The 20,440-nt window shown below is 43.9% G+C and overlaps 1 protein-coding gene across 2 annotated transcripts in view; it reads right to left on the reverse strand.

Moving 5' to 3' along the window:
* The window catches only part of SLC44A1 (solute carrier family 44 member 1), a 97,810-nt gene that overhangs the window by 47,736 nt on the left and 29,634 nt on the right, over positions 1–20,440 (reverse strand). For both annotated transcript variants that reach the window (XM_030567236.1, XM_030567235.1), the window contains exons 2-3: positions 8,945–9,034; positions 5,184–5,326 (exon numbers count right to left, since the gene is read on the reverse strand). In XM_030567236.1, coding sequence (XP_030423096.1) covers positions 5,184–5,326; positions 8,945–9,034 — 233 coding nt within the window. The remainder of the gene's footprint in view (positions 1–5,183; positions 5,327–8,944; positions 9,035–20,440) is intronic.

The raw sequence follows: 20,440 nt of genomic DNA on the forward strand, positions 1-20,440 counted from the left end.
GAAGAAAGGTCTGCTATTTTTAATGGCTAAGTAGAATCAGGTCAGTGAGCTCATTAACATTGCCCTGTAAAAGATTACCTCAATCCAACTGACTATTCCCAATGCAGATCAGGAGAGTTCACTCACCTCTTCTAATTATTTAAATAATCATTTATGACAGCTAGTTGACTGAGCACAAAGCTGGTTTGAGCTTTGTTTTCTTCATGGCTTTTCCCTTTCTGAGGTGAGGTTTGGCTACAGAGTGGGAAAGGCTCAGTGAAAGATGTCAGAGGAAATCTATGAAGAACCATGGTAAGTCACTACAGAACCCATTTCAGTTCTGCCTAAAGAACTGTGAAATTATAGTTCCAAACATGAAGGATACAAGTAATCCAAAGTACAGTAGTTAAGTCAGCCCACAAACAAAGGTCACTTATTTTACTTGGGCTAGTTCAACTCACTTCAAGATTACACTGCAGGAATAGGAAAATAATTAATTGTACCATAATAAACCTATACATACTAGATGTGTACATTTTTCGTTGGTACCACTGTACCTATGCTTTAAGACAGCCAATGTACAGGATTAATGAAATTACAAGATCTTAGTAAAGTGTTTTCATAATCCAAAACATTTTTTGAGAACCAATAGAAAAAAATAACTTCTGAAATATGAAAAGAGGGAGGAGAATTACTTAGAGACAAAAATACTTGATTAAACTGATGTAATGGTGGACATGCCCAGTTTTTGGCCAACCCCAGTAACTATCTGGAATTTTAAACTCTTCATCAGTTTTGCCCATGCCTACATCTTTAATTTTTCTCAAATTTCATTCAAAGATAAATTGCAATATCAAAGCTACAGGTTTAAATGTTCAGAAATCAGAATATGAAAGTTCAGGTTCACAGCGAAGTTAACTGCCAAAGCACATATCCTGTGGTATATCCTGTGGCATACATTTAACAAGCTTAAATGTATACAAAAACACAAAAGTGGTAGTTTTTTCCATCTTGACTATTATTGCTTTTAAGTTTACATCATGGTAACATTGATTTTTGCAGGGGAGGAAGGGAATTTTAGGGCCTACTTTAAAAAAAAGGGGGGGGAGTAAAAAAGAAAAAATTCCGAGCTACACAGGAGCTAAACTATATGGTTTTAAATTAAGATGAAGTCACACAAGGAAAAAATGGAGAAAGAATCAACAGTCCCCTCACATGACCAACAGGCTTACTGGGCAAATGCCTGATTACCCCATCCATGCCTGTTCAGTCACAGTTAGCAAAAGTTAAATATAAAAGTGAGAAGAGGCAAAGATATTGTTTTGTTTTCCAAGTATCCTGTGTTTTTCTATTTTAAAACCACAAACAGTTAACCTTTAACTGTGCAGCAAGCTAGCACAATATACAAGTCTATCCTGGCTTGGAGCATCTTGTATGTTCCTACATTTGTAGATTTCATTGATTTTCTGTCATCCCTCAAGACACCTCTAGACGTTTAAATGAGCACTGTACAGAACCACTGTTCACTGCAATCGACAAGCATCTAATTGCAATAATGGAGAGATGAATTAAAATGTTCACCCAATTCATACAAGTTCTGGGTGGGTCATTTAGAATTTAGTTCACATATTTTCTCTCCATGTATGCTGCAAATTTTCCATTTGCTACCTGCATGCACTGAGTAAAGAGCCCATTAATTAAAGTCTTTGCTTCTGGGGGATCAAGAGAATTTGCTAGCATTTGAAAGTCACTGGCTGACAATTCTCTGAAGCAGGGTATTTCTTCTTGTAGTTTTTGTGAAGGATAAATACTATAACAGGGGTGGGCAAACTTTTTGGCCCAAGGGCCACATCGGGGTTGCGCAACTGTATGGAGGGCTTGGCAGGGAATGCTGTGCCTCCCGAAACAGCCAGTTCCCCGCCCCCTCTATCCCCTCCCACTTCCCACCCCCTGACCTCCCACCTCAGAACCCCTGACCCATTCAACCCCTCCTGCTCCTTGTCCCCTGACCGCCCCCTATCCAACCCCCCTGCTCTCTGTCCTGACTGCCCAAACCCCTATCCACACCCCCGGCCCCTAGACAGCCTCCCGGGACTCCCACTCCCTATCCAATCACCCTCTGCTCCTCATCCCTGACACCCCCTCCCGGGACCCTCCTGCCCCTAACGCTCCCCCCCCCCAGGATTCCACCCCCTTATTCAACCCACCCACTCCCTGTCCCGATTGCTCTCCTGACCCCTATCCACATCCCCACCCCCGACAAGCCACCTGGGACTCCCACTCCCAACCCTCCCTGTTCCCCATTCCCTCATCGCCCCCACAGAACCTCCGCCCCATCCAACTGCCCCCTCCTCCCTGACTGCCCCCCACAACCACCCACTCCCTTACCCAACCCGCCCGCTCTCTGCCACCTTACCAGCAGCAGGAGCTTGCAGCGGTGACACCCGGCCAGAGCCAGCTGCACTCCCCACACTGCCCGTGGGAGTGGCAGGCCAGAGCACGGGGGCGGTGTGGCTGGGGGAGAGGGAACAGCAAGTGAGGGGCCGGGGACAAGACTCCCCGGCCGGGAGCTCAGGGGCCAGGCAGGACAGTTCCACAGGCTGTAGTTTGCCCACATCTGTACTATAGTATCTTCATTCTGCCCAAGCAGCAAGATCGTGCAGGTTAAAGACCAGTTAGGACTGGCATCTGAACAACTTGTACCTTGTCAACGTGTTCATAATTTTGTGTGCCAATTACTCTAGCACATCAAGATAATTTTAATCCTATAATCCTGACAAAGCTCTAAAAGAAGAGCAACCTCTTCAAGAGTAGGCAGGCTGGTCTGGAACAGGCTGTAAGGTCTTCACTACACTCCATGGGGTATGTCTCCCAGCGTACAGCATATTGAAACTATGCTGTGTTCTTTTTGTAATAAAGAAAAGACAGTCAATTTTGGTGCAAAGATGTGGCTGTGAGAAAGCTACAAAACTGAGGATACTCTTTCAGAATCTGAGGTGTATTCAGCAAATCACTCAGAGGACCCCCACCCCCAAATTTTAGCTCAAGTTTCCTCAAATAGTGTCAATTTCACTTCCTCATTACATTCCCTACATGTTGCTATGATTCAGCAGGAAGAGATCATGCTAGTTTACAAATAATGTAACACGTCTGCTTCTGATTGGAGGCTAAAGATAAAATTACTCTACAAGAGGTGGCAAATGGAAATATCTTCAGGGATCCCCTGGAAGTTTAGAGCAAGAAACTCTTTCTTTAAGACTTAGTTCATGATAGAGAGGCTAAGAAAAAAAAGCTTATTTTCTCCAGACTGTAAAAAGCATTACTATAAAATGTAGATGACCGTAGGAAGTAATCCCATGTATTGTACCTCTGACACTACAAGAACTCAGTCTGACAGAAACAGATGCTGATCCGATGGAACCCTTTTTGAAACAATTTCAAGACAGTGAAAAACAAGGGGGAAAAAAATCACTTGCTAATATATAGGAATTGCCATACTAGATCAGACTACAGCTCTATGTAGTTTAGTGTGCTGGATTGTGCCACATGCTTCAGACAACTGTGCAAGAATAATCTGGCCACAAGGAAAATTTCTTCTCCCCAGGCAGGTAGTAGTGGTCTTGTGCTCTAAAAGAAATGATGATTTATGCCATCTAATTTTTCTTAACTATGACATAATCAGATGTTCTTGTTAGCCGTACAAGAGTAATCCTTTTTCTGAACTCTGCTGAACTCTTGACCTCAGGTGATATCTTGTGGCAATGAGTTCCATACATCGTGAGAGACTGTGTAGGTAAAAAAAAGGTATTTCCTTCTATCATTTTTAATTTGCTGCCTTTCAGAGTCATTAGATGTCTCTCTGTATTATGTGAAAGGATAATACAATAAAGTACTCTTCCATGTGACAGCTGATAGAAATTAGATTTGAGGACACAACGTTCTTGAATATAAAAAATCCAATGATTAATTGATTAGTGAGAAAGTGGTCCAATGCAGTCACACACCCTGCTCATCTACTTTTTGAAATAGGACAAGCTGCTTGTGAAATGAGTAGCAGATTGCCAACTCAAACATCAGGTGATTTTATAGGATAATTACCAGCGTTACAAAAAGAAACTGGAGGCTAATTAGAAAATTTATGAACTATGAATTATCACCTGGCCTGGATTGTAAGCCCACTCTTTAGATCTTTCAGTCCAAGATGCTGCTCATTCCTTTGAACGTTTAAAAGTAACATCAGAAAGGATCAAATCAGTTTTAAAGAGTTTACAACAATATTAAATTCAATACTACGTACTGCTCAATTCTCTAAATAAAACATGCAATTTTTACCCCACAGAACAATCTGAAAGATTTATTCCATTAAATAAAAGGCAAGTATTTATGTTTTGGTTTCCAAGGGACAAATGCCACTTGATACCCAAGCATCAAAACTAGGCCTACAACTTTTACAGATTTAAATCAATAAATTGTTTAACTGTCACTGGATTTTATGTAACCAACTCAGATTACTTCCGAAAAAGTGATAGTCGTCTTAACTTTTCACATTAAATTACTCTTCCAAATGAAGATGCCAAGAAAACTTCAATACTATCTCCAAATAATCAAACCTTCAGTCAAGCGTCCTTACAAAACGATCTGCATGTACTGAGGGGTTTGTTAGTCTAAAGACATGTGAATCAAGACTATTCCAGAAGTTAATAAGGTCTTTTAGTTTTTCATTATCCTTTGTGGCAGTCCTATTTCAAACTTCATTAGTTATAGTCTCAATACAGTGCAGTAGTGATGATATACAAGCTAAAGGGATATTTTGCTTTCTAAAGTCCTCTGTGAATTATTCAGAGGGGTTTCTTGGCTTTCCTCATTCAACCCTGGAACACTTGAAAATGTTGGTCAGTATGAAAAGCCCCATTGTACCAAACGGCTGAACACAACAATCAAACTATACAATAAGATGCCAAGAAAGCAGCAATACTCCAAATTACTTTGTTTGTATACATATTACAAATTCCACAATGCACATTCACAAATGCAGGCTACTGGTTGTTAGAGAAGGTTTTAAGCAAGAGAAATGCAGGCAAGGACTAGATAGGAAAAATTAAACACATTAACTAAAAGAGTCAGAATATTTATTGTAATCTACTTCCAACTGAGAACAGACTCTGGTTCAATCATACACTAGTTTGAAAAAGGCATATACTCACTTCTTTTGTGTGAGATCTAAACCACTATTGACTATTCCATCCACCTTTACATTCTTCTGTCCACAGATATTTCCATAACTGTCATATCCTGAAATCAATCTCGCAGCTGCTCCAGTAGCTATTGAAAAGCCACAAATAAAACCCTGGGGAAAAAATAGATAAAAGGTTTCAATGGCAACTGTGTCGGAAACACAATTTAACAATGCTCTCCTTGGAGCTAGTCGTGAGGAAAGAGTTAGTTGTCATTCATTTTTTCAGAGCAGAGGAGTCCAATTTTTTGCATCCTTCTTTGAAATTCCTTCCATTTAAAAGGGAAAAGTCTAAGTCAATTGAGAAAGAACCACTGTGGGGAACAACAGACAGTTGTAAATTTAAATGCAAACACTAATTTAAAATATGATTCAGATGTGATAAAAATTATTTATTAGCTGAACAGGCTCAATGTGCTAGGTGCTTTTACAAGACAGGCATAAAACAAAGTTCCTGAGGGGAACTGCTCACAATCTAGGCAGATAGCACACACTTGTAAAGGGGAGGGGGCAGGGAAGGAGAGCAACACATGCAGCATGACTAGTGAAGTTTGGGATACATCTCGTTAATTTCCACATAGTTTGGGTATTTTTGCTTGTAAGATTTTTCAAACATCTTGTTAACACTTCTGAGGGAAAGAAGGCCTATTTGGAGTTTTAAGCAGAAGGGGAGGCAGGGCAGACCAGGCAAGACATTTCAGATATAGAGGACAAATGGAAGAAAAAGAAACACAAATAACAGTGGAAGCATACAAAAGGAGCAGCTAGGAGCAGCATGGTGGAGCAAAGCGGGAAAAAGGGCCTTAGAGAAGAGAGATCCAGGTCTCACTAGGCTATAGACGGACTTTCAAAGAGCTTAAATTGGATACTAAAGAGAAAGTTTGGGAGTTGGGAGGAAATAAAGAGAGGCCACTGTAAAGAGGTCATGCCTGAAAGCATCAATTATCTCTTTACAACTAATTAGGCTAGCAAGATCCTGGGCAGAGAAAAATAGTTCTTATGCTGTCTCGCCAAGTGTCCAGTGATGCCAGAGGAAGAAGACAAGAGGGGTAAGCCAAGGTTTGAGACTGGTGAGAGAATTAATTAGTCTGGGGAGGCAAAGGAAAAGTGCAGAAGAGAGTCTGGAGTTACAAGTGGACACAAGAGAATCAACTGAGAAGGAAAAGGCATTGGAAGGAGGGTGTGGAGGAGTCAAATGTTGACACTTTAAAGCCTTAGACAGCAAGACAGCGCAGTGCAATACCAAAGGAGACAAGCTGAATACAGAGAAATTCCAAATGAAGAGCAGGTCACTGTCTCATAGTAAATTAGCTTATTTATAAACTTAACATTGGACAAGTCAAAGCAAAGAAGGAGTAAAAGGTTATCACCAGTAATAAACTGATATGCAGCTCTTATTGTCAATTTCATCAATCCATCACCACTCTCAGCAAGTCTGCAGATGACACTAACTGGGAGGAGTGGTAGAGACGCTGGAGGGTAGGGACAGGATACAGAGGGACCTAGACAAATTAGAGGACTGGGCCAAAAGAAACCTGATGAGGTTCAACAAGGACAAGTGCAGAGTCCTGCACTGAGGACGGAAGAATCCCATGCACTGCTACAGACTAGGGACCGAGTGGCTAGGAAGCAGTTCTGCAGAAAAGGACCTAGGAGTTACAGTGGATAAGAAGCTGGATATGAGTCAACAGTGTGCCCTTGTTGCCAAGAAGGCTAATGGCATTTTGGGCTGTACGAATAGGGGCATTGCCAGCAGATCGAGGGATGTGATCATTCCCCTCTATTGGACACTGGTGAGGCCTCATTTGGAGCAGTGTGTCCAGTTTTGGGCCCCACACTACAAGGAGGATGTGGAAAAATTGGAAAGAGTCCAACAGAGGGCAACAAAAATGATTAGTGGGCTGCAGCACATGACTTATGAGGAGAGGCTGAGGGAACTGGGATTGTTTATCCTGCAGGGGGGAATTGATAGCTGCTTTCAGCTACCTGAAAGGGGGTTCCAAAGACAATGGATCTCGATTGTTCCCAGTGGTACCCGATGACAGAACAAGGAGTAATGGTCTCAAGTTACAGTGGGGGAGGTTTAGGTTGGATATTAGGAAAAACATTTTCACTCAGAGAGTGGTGAAGCACTGGAATGGGTTACCTAGGGAGGTGGTGGAATCTCCTTCCTTAGAGGTTTTTAAGGTCAGGCTTGACAAAGCCCTGACTGGGATGATTTAGTTGGAAACTGGTCCTGCTTTGAGCAGGGGGCTGGAGTAGATGACCTCCTGAGGTCCCTTCCAACCCTGATATTCTATGATTCTATGAAAAGCTCTAATTCCTTTTAAGCAATAGAATTTTATGTAGGATAATGCATAGATTCTTAATGTTTTCCACACTGACACTCTACATTACAGGAGAGAAGTTTCAGGATCCTCCTCCATCTCCTTTAGGATTCTACTCCCATCTAGCCACAAAGTGAGGGAAAGTGGATGTAACCACCTGAACTTATTTGCAACTCCCCAAGGCAGTGATGATATGACAATTGCTCCGCACACCATATTGGTGTGACAAGAAGGCTGTAGGAGAGTACACCATACAAAAGGAAAATTTCACAGTTGCAGGTGTGTATGGAGTTATATCAGCAGGACACGGCCAACAACAGACCAGGTAACAGCAAAGAGTGAAATGTAACAGTCTGGGACCTAATTTTCGAAGATGGGCATATGCAACTATGTGTACCTAATTTGTATCATCTAATACCCCAAATAAATATACAGAACTAGGAATTTCTGTATTAAACAGTCATTTAAAAATCAAACTTGTCAATGGATAGCAAAAATACCGAAGGGGTGTTAAGTGAAAAACAAGTTAGTGATGAGCTTGCAGGGCACCATGGTTGTAAAATAAAGCCAGTAAGAGTTTGAGATGCATAGGCACAGAGCATCATCTCACAAACCAGGAATGTGAAAAAGATATAGTTATTCTCTAACTGGTGGCAGGTTGGACTAGAATAATGTAAGCAACCCTCCCTAATTCCACACAAAAAAGGCAAAAAACAAGATACTGAATTTTCACTATGCTGCAATCATTTTTTTGTAATTTGACATTTAACTGCATCATAGCCTTTGTCAGAAGGAAGCCAAGTGTTTTGGCATCTAGGTAAAACACAGTGAGGCTTTGACACCTGGGGTAGCTTGGGAAGAAGGTATAGATTGTGGAAGAAGCGTATTAATTGGATGGCTCTGCTAAAGTTATCAACAGGGATATCAACAATTTTGAGGTTCATATTGCCATTTTTATGTTTCAGAACTAACAACCTATTGAGATTAAGGTAACAGTTCCTTATGCTCAAAGCTATTTTTAATACAGGTTTAGGATGATGGCCTTTTTTTTTTTTTTTTTTTTTTTAAGGCTAAGTGTAGCGTGACATCTTCACAACCATGAGGACTAGAAACTTGCTTTAAAAGTAGCTTAGAGTCTAATGCTCACAATTCCATGGCAAAACAGAATCTATACGCAAATTATGAGACCCTGTGAAAGTACTAGATTTGTGCATCGTGACACTGCTTTACAAAAATGTATCAAAATCAAGCAAGTTCTTGTTCCATAACTGATACCTGCCATGCTAAAATACACTAGACATTGACTGATGTTACCAAATTTCTAATCTCAAAATCTGATTTCTTCACAATGAGTGAAAAATATCTGTGGCTAAGTAACATTTAGAATCTTTCTTATTTTACTCACCATTCCAACACAAAAGAGGATGAATAGCAACAGCCATGGTATATCTGTGCATCTGCGATCCTCCAGAGGCTTCCACTCTCGTCTGGAGCTCTTGGGTGAGAAAAAGGGATAAAGACAATGGTTACGAAGTCAATTCAATAAAATATGCTCTGTTAATAACAAAACGCTTTGAAAAGCAGTTTTTAGGGCATTGATATTCGTCAGGGTTTATCTTTGGATACGTAAGCTACTTCATCTATACTGTAAAATGTACAATAATTATTTAAACTACAGTGAGCCTAGTGGAACCATTTAAAAGACAGTCAAGGTAATGCGTCCAAGGGTAAGTGCGGGAAGAATCTGCAAAAGAGAGCAAGTAAGAGCAATGCTGAATTCAGAAAGCATTTCATTTATTCATATTTCTGGCTCTAGCATAAGAGGGGAAATAAGCATGGTCACTCAAGGGATCAACAATACTAGCTAAGTATCAGAGGGGTAGCCGTGTTAGTCTGGATCTGTAAAAGCAGCAAAGAGTCCTGTGGCACCTTATAGACTAACAGACAAACACTAGCTAGTTACTGTACCCTTCCACAGCTACTGTATGTACAGTAATCTGCTTTCCAAGAAGGGTAAAAGGATAAGCTTTCCACAAACTCGTTAGTTTTAAACACCTCCATGGCAGGATTAACAGCATACAGTACAGACAGAAAGAACGTAATATGCAGCAGTCTAAGGAACAGTTTTTTAATCTGCCCAGAAAAGGCAGCTATGGAGCTCTGCAATTCAGGCAAGTAGTGTCAACTTACTAGAAGAAAGGAGTCTGGAATTAAGTTAAAACTCTCAGGAAAGAGACTCTACTGCTTTTTCAGATGACAGAAATACCTCAGTGGATAAACGGCTGAACTGTTAACAGTTTGCACTATAAAAATGGCTACCCTGTGGCCCACAAGTGTACATTTCATAAAGTCTGTTCTATTCATACTGGCTCATTATAATTAAAAAATTATGAAGAGGTTTTTAAGCTATACTTCTTCCCTAGGAAGCTAAGGGAAGAATGCATATTGATTACAAAGCAAAATTAAGTATACCACTAGAATTTTGTTCACAGATCAAAATTTTGATTTAGATCCAAGGCTGAAAAAAGTACACCTCATTTTAAAAATAACGAAGTTGCAGAGACAACAAAGCTCTTTCAATAAGTTTCCAGGAACCTACTGCTAATAGCATCTCCCTACCAAAAGTTTAGGCATTTAAAAGGATCTTTGGGAGAGCTAGTCCTCCATTCAGTAAGGGCATGGATCACAGAACACAGACTGTAGTCCAGAAGAGGTGTAGAATGGCCTTCTATACCTATATGGGAGAGCATGAATTGGGATATAAAGAAACAACTAAAGATTCCAACTTCTTGTGTAGGACAACCTGCCAAAACCTTAAATTTTCATTATAGGTTCTGGAGTCTGTTGGAGATTCAGGTGAGAAATTAGAACAGGAGACTGAACTGCCAACACTGATCTATTGTAAACTTTGCTGATATTTGCCATCTCCAGTACCTAGTTTTGCAGACTGATCAAAAGCAGAAAGTCTGCAGTACGTGGCTGTTGTATTACTAGCTAAAATGTGTTAGTAAGATTTTTCTGGTATTCAAGTCATCTTTAGCTTGATTTGCAAACACAAATACCCTTTACAAATAAGGTTATTAGAAAACTACAAACTAGATACGATGAATGAAAAAATGTATCTTCCTCATCAACTGCATTCAAACTGCACATCCCGTTTCATGACAATGGTATCTGTTAATATTTTTAAAGTCTTTCTGTATTTGTCCAGGCTGCGCGTGAGTCCTCTAATCAGTGGCTGTTGACAGGAAATTAAATGAACAGCTCTTGGGGAATCACTGCCTCCCATGAGAGGAGCTGGCTGGGTGATCCCACTCAGTCTGGGATGGCATAGAGGGGACTTGGAAGAAATTTAGGTTTCCAGATAAGAACTCCAGCAGACCCAGACTCTAGGAACTGCAACCTCTGGAATTTCACTCGAGACCAGGAACCAGAAAGGTACCTTATAAAGGACATCCTGCAGCATAGACTTGGCTTTTGACGTCAGCATCCACAGAGGCTGCCCACATCAACTGTAGTACCATGAAGCTGCAAGGAAACCCATCTCTCTCTCTGCTGAAAAGGTAGAGGTTGCTCTTGTGGAATGAGCCACAAACCTCTTTACTCCTAACACTACATTCTCTTTCTTCATACAACGTCACTCCCAATGACACAAAGCCTTGAAAAGCAAGCTGGGGAACCCCACAAGAATAAAATCTGCCTTCTAGTGTCTACAGTCTTATTCAGTTATTCAAAGCCCTGTTCCCACTGAGCAATAAGTTTATCTTTATTCTATGGGACTGGAAGGAATGAGGAGAGACATCCCCACCTACATGGACAGATTAAACACGCTGGAGGACACAGGAAAGAGACTGAATTATTGTGGAAGTTCTGACCTGATTAAAAAGTCATTTAGCAATCTGTGAACAATGAGCAAAGTTCCCAATATCATGGCCAGACAGACTGCCAATAAAAAGGAAGTTTTAAAGGTGAGAAACCTCTAAGATCTTCTCTAAGTGTTCATAACACATGCCTGTGAGGTGCTTAGCTGGGTAAGACTTCACCGTCAACTGCTTGGAAGAGAGATTCTTACCACTTCCAGATGGCAAGTCAGAAATGCTCTACAGTACTTTGCTTATGTATTATTTATTACAGTTTATAACAATATACACAAAAGTGCCTTGCCTCAGCTCTAGGTGCCTCTGTCAACATTTAAAAATACAAATCAGCAAAACGAAAGCCAACAGCTGTTAAATATCTCCAAGCCACCACTACCCCCCATCTCAATAAAAAACAATCCCATCAGCACTCTCCCTCTCCCCAAAAACAGCTTCTATTGTGCCCCTCTCCCCTCAAGAGCCTGGGTAACTGCTAATGGTCCCTACAATATGAAATTTGGGTTTTCATACCAGGGAGGTGGGAGAGAATAGATTGCAAAGTTGAGGGCCTCTAATGGAAAAACGCTCTGCAAGCGGCTCCTTCTCTACAAAAGGAATGGATGAACTCCAGCACAACTGCCTCTGCTGACTGCAACCATGGCAGTAAGACATGGAGCAGGAATCAGTCTTTCAAGCACTTTGTGGTTCTGTCCCTCAGAAAATGACTTCACGAAAAAAAAAATAAAGAAGCTCAGTGTGGTTCCTTGTTAACTGCCTCATTTACTTTTGTATAAAGTCTGCTCTGTTTGCAAATAAGCTGCATTTCCTAAGAGTACATCTGCACCATGGAGACTCTCCCAGCACAGCTATGCTGGCACAGCCCTGAAAGGTACACACGGTATGCACCGACAAAAGGTGTTTTTCATTGGTGTAGGAACACCGCCTCACTGAACAACTAAGCAACACTGCTGGAAACGCCATCAACACAACCCCCAGTATAGATGCAGCTACGTCGCTTGTGGGGGTGGGATTTTTTCACACCCCTGACCAACGTAGCTACGCAGATACAACTTTCCGATGTAGACGAAACCTATTTGCCAACCACACAAATTCACTCTGGACTCTGAGGGTATGTCTACACTGCAATTAGACACTTGCGGCCGGACCCATGCCAACTGACTAGGGCTGCAGGGCTGTTTAATAGTACTCTTCTATCCCGATACAACATGAATTTGGATATAACGCGGAAAAGCAGCACGCTGGGGGGGGGCAGGACTGTGCACTCCAGCGGTTCAAAGCAAGTTTGATATAACGCACTTTCACCTATAATGTGATAAGATTTTCTGGCTCCCGAGGACAGCGTTATATCGGGATAGAGGTGTACTGTAGACTTCCAGGTTCAGGCTAGGATCCTGCGAGGTACGAGGGTCATGGGCCAGCTGCAGGTAGACGTGCCCCGACAGTCAAGCTGGGTTCTTTTAATCTCTCTCATCATCACCACTACAAGAGGTGCTTGCAGGCCAAATGATGCCCTCAGCTACACCCAGGCAACCTAACCGTCTTCGAATGATGCCACCCTTACACTTAAAACAACATCTGTAGTGAGATTTTTACATTAAATCAATTTGTACGAATTCTATTACATTAAGTTCATGTAATGGCATGCTCAGTATCTTTAAAGATCTCTCCAAGGATCTTTTCTGGCTTTGCTAAATCTCACAATATTTGTTATTTACAGGTAGTGCTAACAGAAAACATAAGAAGCTGATGAGTTTTGTTTGCCACCACAACTTTGGAGAGATCAGTCTTGATGACGAGATGGCAGCTCCTTCTGTGCGCACCACCTTCAAATGAAATCTTATAATAGGATTTTTTAAAAGCCATTGGATGTACTTTGGAAGAGCACTGACAAGGATTTGGAATTACTCACAGTTACCACAGGTAATCCATTTCATTTGCTAAGTCAGTGGACATAGACTCATAGACTTTAGGGTCAGAAGGGACCAATATGATCATTTAGTCTGAGCTCCTGCACAAAGAAGGCCACAGAATGCACAAAGCAGGCCACAGCACCAGAGCCTTCCAGGACAACAGATGCAAAAGCTGCAGACACAAATCTCCACTGCTATAATGATCAACACTTCCCATAACGCACGTTTCAAGATCCACGGGCCCTACACATGCCTATCACGATCTGTAGTGTACCTCATTCAGTGCACTAAATGCCCTAACAACTATGTGAGTGCAACTAGACAGTCCTCACGCTCTCAAGAGGCAAACAATAGGACAAAAAATACACTGTCACCTGTGGATTAAAACTTTTCACAAAATGATCACCCTACATCTGACCTCTCAGTCCTCATCCTCAAAGGAAACTTGCACAACACCTTCTAAAGACAAGCCTGGGAGCTTAAATTCATAACTTTGCCAGACACTAAAAATCATGGACTGAAAAAAAGAGACTGGATTAATGGCTTATTATAACAATCTGTAATTAAAGCTGCAAGTTTGTCATGGATTCTGTGACTTTCAGGGACAACTGTGACTTCTGCAGCGGCCGGTGCAGCTGGTCTGGGGACTGCCTGAGCAGCTCCTGGGCCAGCCGTCCTGGCCGCTGCTGGGGAAGTCTCGGGCCACCATGCTCTCCTCCTCCAGCAGCAGCAGGTGTTTGGGTGTGGGGGGGGCTGAGGCGCAGGAGGGGATGAGGGCTCAGGGCAGTGCTTACCTCGGGGGGCTCCCCAGAAGCAGTGACATGTCCCTTCCTCAGCTACTAGGCAGAGGAGCGGCCAGACACCTCTGTGCAGTGCCCCACCCGCAGGCACTGCCCCCGCAACTCCCATTGGCTGTGGTTCTCAGTCAATGGGAGCTTTGGTGCCAGCACTTGGGGCAGAAGCAGCACGCAGAGCTCCCTGACCATCCCTTCGCCTAGGTACTGAGGAAGAGATATGCGCTGCTTCTGGGGAGCTGTGCGGAGCCAGGCAGGGAGCTAGCCAGCCTCTCCAACACACACCCCCCCACGGGGTCGCAGGCTGCTCCCCCCAGAGCACCCGCTGTGCCCCCAGGCCACCCCCCCAAGCACCCATGGCACCCCTGGGCTGCCCCACCCCCAAGATTTAGTCAGGGGTATATCGTATAAGTCATGGATAGATAACGGGCTGTGAATTTTTGTATGCTGCTCGGGCCCCGACTTTTACTAAAAAAATCATGACTAAAATGTAGCCTTATCTACTGCTGCTGTCCACCCCCCTTTGCCTCCTATGACTGGAGGAGTGTTAACAGGCCAATTCACCTTGAATGGTCTCTTTGAAATACGTGTTAACTGCTTATGCTAACCAGTGGTCCCCAACCTTTTTCATCTGGCGGGCACTGGATGACAAGCCACCAAGGACTGTGGCCGGCGGATAAGCATCCCCTGAAATGCCACCGAGAAGCAGCAACATCAAGAGGTGTCGCCGCTGAAAATCAGCGATATTTCGGCGGTGACGCCTCTTGACATTGCCACTTTTTGGCAGCATTTCGGCAGATGCTTGTCTGCCAGCCAGTATGCAGGTGCAGACAGATGCCCCGGCGGGCGCCATGGCGCTCACAGGCACCGTGTTGGGGACCACTGTGCTAACAATTGTTCTACCTTGTATTTAAGATGTGAGAACCCTTGATTTAGTGCATCACAACACATTTTTTGGTGGCCTCAGTGTGGCCACCAAATCTCGCTGGTGGCCACACTCACACTTTTCCTTAAAATACTTTATTAACTTTAAGAAAAACAATTAAATATGCACCGATACACATCCAAATCTTTGCAATTTATATATGTGGGGTGTTTTTTTTTTTGTCAGCCTCAATAAAAATAATACTGTGAAAAGTGATGTGTGTATATTTGTTAATATCACTTTTCACAGCAAACTTAGTAGCTATCTGGGAGGCTGTGAAAAATATTAACCAACATACAAGTATCTCTTTTCACAGCCTTTCAGACAGCTAGTAAGCCCCAGGACCCAGCCCTAGATTGGGGGCGGGGGCAGAATGGGGGTCGAAAAAGAAAGCAGTTGGGGCCAGAGATGATGGTGGGATAGATAAGGGGTTGGGGGAAGCAGTGGGGGCCCAGGGTGATGGGGGGATGGATGTGAGGCCAGGAAGGCAGCAGTGTACTGGAACCATGGAAGAGATGGATGTGGGGCAAGGAATGTAGCAGTGTCCTGGGGCGATGAGGGAGGGAGGGGGGGGCAGAATGGGCCCCATCTGTCTCCAGAGGCAGTGCAGGGCAGCACATCCAGGAGTAACAGGGGAGGGAGGGAGAGGGGCTAATGTGCTGTCCCCTGCACCCCATCACCAGGCTTTATGGCTGCACGAGAAGTCCCTGGTGGCCGCATTTGAGAAACATTGTTCTAAGTACCTTTCCCAGACCTGAGAAGAGCTCTGTGGAGCTCAAAAGCTTGTCTCTCTCACCAACAGACATTGGTGCAATAAAATATATTATCTCACCGACCTGGTCTCTCTAAAAGGGAATATGAAAGCCATGATTTTAACAGGTATGTAAAGGATTACATGGATGAATTAAGTCTGTTTCCTTATCTTTACTTATATCTTGAATTGTGCTAAATCAGGTTTACAGCTCCACAAAAGCAAAATGTCAAACAAGACTTCTCATCATCTACATATGAACCCTAAATGTATGTAGCAATGATCCTTTGGACGATTAACGACCTGATTTTCAACTCCTCAAATATCAAGAATAAGATGTGATACACATTCAGATCTTGTATTTATCTTGAAAAGCATGTCTTATTTATTTAACGTAAATTATTACTAGCCTTAGCTACTTATGCTCAATCGTACAAAATATTTACTTTATGGTCATCACAAGGTCTAACACAAATGTTGTGATTGTTAGAAGATTGTTTCTTCTGCAGTAGGCCTCCAACTTTTGCCTACATCCTAACCCAAGCACCATCAAAATTGCAGCTGACAAGTTTTGCCTGCAGCCCTCAATCTGCATTTCTACTGGATTTCAGCCTTTTCTATGGACAGATTAAGATTCCTTCTGCATTTGCTAATGCAAGAAGCATACAGATAAGATAAGCAAAAACTGATATTTTTCCTTCCCATTTGCCCCACAGTAACAGTTTTCTCTTAAAATGACGGGATGCTGTTGTTATTCTTGTTCTACTAGCTTACAAAAGGTATTGCCCCTGAACAAAGCACGTAACTGGAAGAAGAGCTCTGTGTAAGCTAGAAAGCTTGGTCGTCTTCATCTATGGAAGGTGGGAGTTTTGCTGAGAACTGCTGGTGGATTAGCTGCTGGATTTGCTATTTGATCAGTTGTTCTTTTAATGAATAGAAGAAGTGCCTAGAGCATGAGATAGTTACAGTTCTGGTATGGATCCCGGGATCTGACATCAGAAATCTGGTCAGGTAATTATTTCTGTGTTTTGTCCGGACTGAGGACTGTCCTGTCTCTGTGTCTATCCGTCCTCCCTGTGGAATGTTTGAGTCTGGGTGCCGTCTCCATCCGGGGATCGGCCGACCAAAGGGTTCCTGTCCCCGCAGTCTAAGTGAGTGAAATCTGCACAATCGCAGCCGTATCGCACCTTGGGTAAAACCCTTAGTGTGAAAGCAAGGGCGACTGAGGCAGTAGCCTGTGGGCTCCTTTTGTGTGTTGCACTGGGCATCGCTGTGACAAACCCTAATTTCCTTCTTGTGTGATTGGTGTGTGAAGTCCTCCTGTATGGGTAACCAGACGTCTAAGCCGGGGCAGTTCCCTAAAGGAACTCCGGCTCATTTTATGTATTTTAGGAAGGGTCTGGACTCCTGTAAGTTTCTGGAAAAATGGTCTAGGCTAACTCAGGCAGATCCCAAAACTCAGTGGCCACTGTTAGGATCTTGGGACAAGGATCGAGTCGATGTCTTAAAAGACAAACTCGGCTAATCTAAAACTAAATTGGCAAAAGGAGAGGTCGATTGTTTTATGCAATGGTGGGAAGAGGCAAATCGTAGATGGACAGAATCGAAATGCCTCTCTCAAAGATTCAAATGATAAGTTAAAAGCTTTATTGGAAACCTCCTCTCCCACCCCTAGACCAAGCGCTCCCCTTTACCCTGTTCTCCAAGCAGACCCCCACCCTTCATACTCCTGTCTCTGGGTGGGAAAAGATGAAGAAAACCCCTTGCTAGATTCCGGGGACGAGGATGAAGAAGACGCATTAATTGGCCTGGCAGCCTTGCGTTGAATCAATAGACGGCCACCCACGCCCCCAGCTCAGGAACAACAGTCACCAGATTTCCCAGCTCAGGAACAATTCCCAGAAATCTCTAGTTCAGACCCGTCCAGATCATCTGGTACTGCCGAGGCCCATTCCTCTGAACTCGCTCTGCCTCGTAAAAGCTCACGCTTGGGCCTTAAAAATGTTCAGGCTCCCCTCCGAATCCTGCATACTGGGGGCCAGGACGGGGGTCCCACTTGGAGCTATAAACCCTGGACTCACACTGAGCTCCTTTCAATTGTAAAAGGCTTTCCAAAGCCCCGAGAAAATCCTACCAAATTTGCAGAGGAATTTTGTTAGTGTGTGACACCTATAAACCCTCTGAGGCAGACCTCCTGCAGCTGTGCAAGCTACTTGTAACAGCCCCTAGTGAGCATGAAAAATGGCTCACAGCAGCAGATTGGCTCGCAGCTGACCACCACTCTACTTTACCAGACACTGGTCCTAATGCTGGATACCGAAAAAAGTGTAAGGAACGAGCTAAAAATCTATTTGAAGCCATCCCTCGGGTATGGACTCCTAAAACCAACTGATGGCCATAAATGGCTGTAAGCAACGACAGGGAGAAAACCCGGGCGACTATCGCACCCAGCTAACTGACATTTTTCTGCAACATTCTGGTATACAGCAATCAGATACAAATGGACAGGGTGCCCTGGCTAGTGCATTTGTTAATGGCCTCCTGCCTGCTACTGGCAATCTGCTAAAACGAATAAGTGTTGGATGGGAGACCGAAACCATGGACAAATTGCAAACAGTGGCAGAGCACTGCCAGCGTACTTTAAAAGGAAAGGAAGAACAATCAGCTCAGCACTTAATGGCCTTGCAAATACAGCATTATTCAGGGTAGGGCAAACAGTACCAGGACGGGAGGGGAAAATACCAGGGAAGGGGACGTGGTTGTGGGAGGGGACAGGGAACTGGATTTTCGGGTTATGGGGTGTTTGTAATTACTGTAAACAGCCGGGACACTGGAAGAATGAGTGTCCAAGCCGGCCTGGTAACTCTGTGAACAACCAGTTAACCCCCCTGCCAGCACAGCCAGTCAGCCCCCAGCCTTACTTTGCCCCACAACGACAGGACACCGGGGAACCTGGGAAATTTTAGCCCCTTTACTACCTCTCACTCCCACGGGTGAGTGTGTGTTAACTATCAATGATCTGTCTCTCCCTTTCCTTGTTGATACGGGAGCTTCGCACTCTGCAGTTCGTACTACTGACCTGCCTGAAAAACCGTGTCCGCTGTGGGCATTACGGGAGTCCCAACCCCTTATCCCCTTTCAAAACTTCTACCGGTCCAGGTTGGTCCCCTTTCTGCGGATCATGCCTTCCTTCTCTCTGATTCCACTCCAGTAAACCTTTTGGGTCAGGATCTGTTATGTAAGCTTGGCTGCACCATATACTGTTCCTCAGATGGGGTCTATTTACAAATTCCTCAGTCTTCCCTGAGTGATTCTGTAGCCTACCTGCTGTCTGAAACGTCCCTTTCTACTCCGCTCCCTTGTTGCCCACTGGTCCCGTCCCTTGAACACCTAATTTCGCAGGTCCCATCCTCTCTGTGGTCAACCCTTCCCTCTGAGGTGGGCTGCTTAAATACTGATCCTGTCTGCATTACTGTTGACTCTTCCAAACCCCTGCCTCGTCTATCCCAGTACCCTTTACACCCTGAGGCAGAGGCTGGCATTGTTCCAGTCATAACTGCCCTGCAGGAGCAAGGCATTATTGTTCCCTGTTCCAGTCCCTGTAACACTCCTAACCTCCCTGTTCGAAAAGCTGATGGCAAATCATGGCGATTTGTTCAGGACCTTCGAGCCATTAATCGTATTATCATACCCACTTTTCCTGTTGTCCCAAACCCAGCAACCATCCTGGCTTCTATCCCACCAGCTGCAACTCATTTTACTGTTGTTGATTTGTGTTCTGCTTTCTTCTCTGTTCCGGTTCACCCTGACTCCCAGTACCTCTCCGCCTTTTCCTACAGGTGACAGCAATATACATGGACCACACTCCCTCAGGGGTATACGGAAAGTCCATCTTACTTCTCCCAGGCATTAGCCTGAGACCTAGCTGATCTTGTTTTCCCATCCAGGTCCACTCTAGTCCAATATGTAGATGATCTGCTCCTCTGTTCCCCCTCGTTATCTGCCTCAGAAACTGATTCTTTAGTGTTCCTTACTGCCCCAGCAAACAAAGGTCACAAGGCTTCTTGCTCTAAATTACAGCTCTGTCAAACCTCTGTCATATACCTTGGTTTTCATCTCTCCCAGGGTTCCCGTACGCTTTCTCCCGCATCCAGGCTATCCTTAGCTTTCCCCGACCCTGCACTCCACACCAGGTCCGAAAATTTTTGGGCATGGCTGGATTTTGCCGGCAATGGATTCCCCAATATGCCTCCCTTGCAAAACCTCTCCAAGAACTCACTCGACTCTCTGTGCCTAATCCCATGCCATGGCCACCTGAAGCAGACTCTGCCTTTGTTTTCCTCAAACAAGGTTTGGCTTCTGCCCCCGCTTTAGGGCTGCCAGACTATTCTAAGCCTTTTATCCTTTTCTGCCATGAACAATTTGGATGTGCACTTGGAGTTCTCAGTCAGGTGCACGGAGGCAAGAACCGCCCAGTAGCTTATTTCTCTGCCACTGTGGACCCTGTGGCCCAAGGCCTGCCCCCCTGCCTGCGTGCTGTGGCTGCCACAGCACGCCTAGTCGAAAATGTCTGAATCCCTTGTCCTTCGCTCCCCCTCACTCTCATGGTCCCTCACTCTGTAGAAACTCTGCTGTTACAACGC

Source organism: Gopherus evgoodei, chromosome 6, assembly GCF_007399415.2.
Source record: "Gopherus evgoodei ecotype Sinaloan lineage chromosome 6, rGopEvg1_v1.p, whole genome shotgun sequence".
Taxonomy (NCBI): domain Eukaryota; kingdom Metazoa; phylum Chordata; order Testudines; family Testudinidae; genus Gopherus; species Gopherus evgoodei.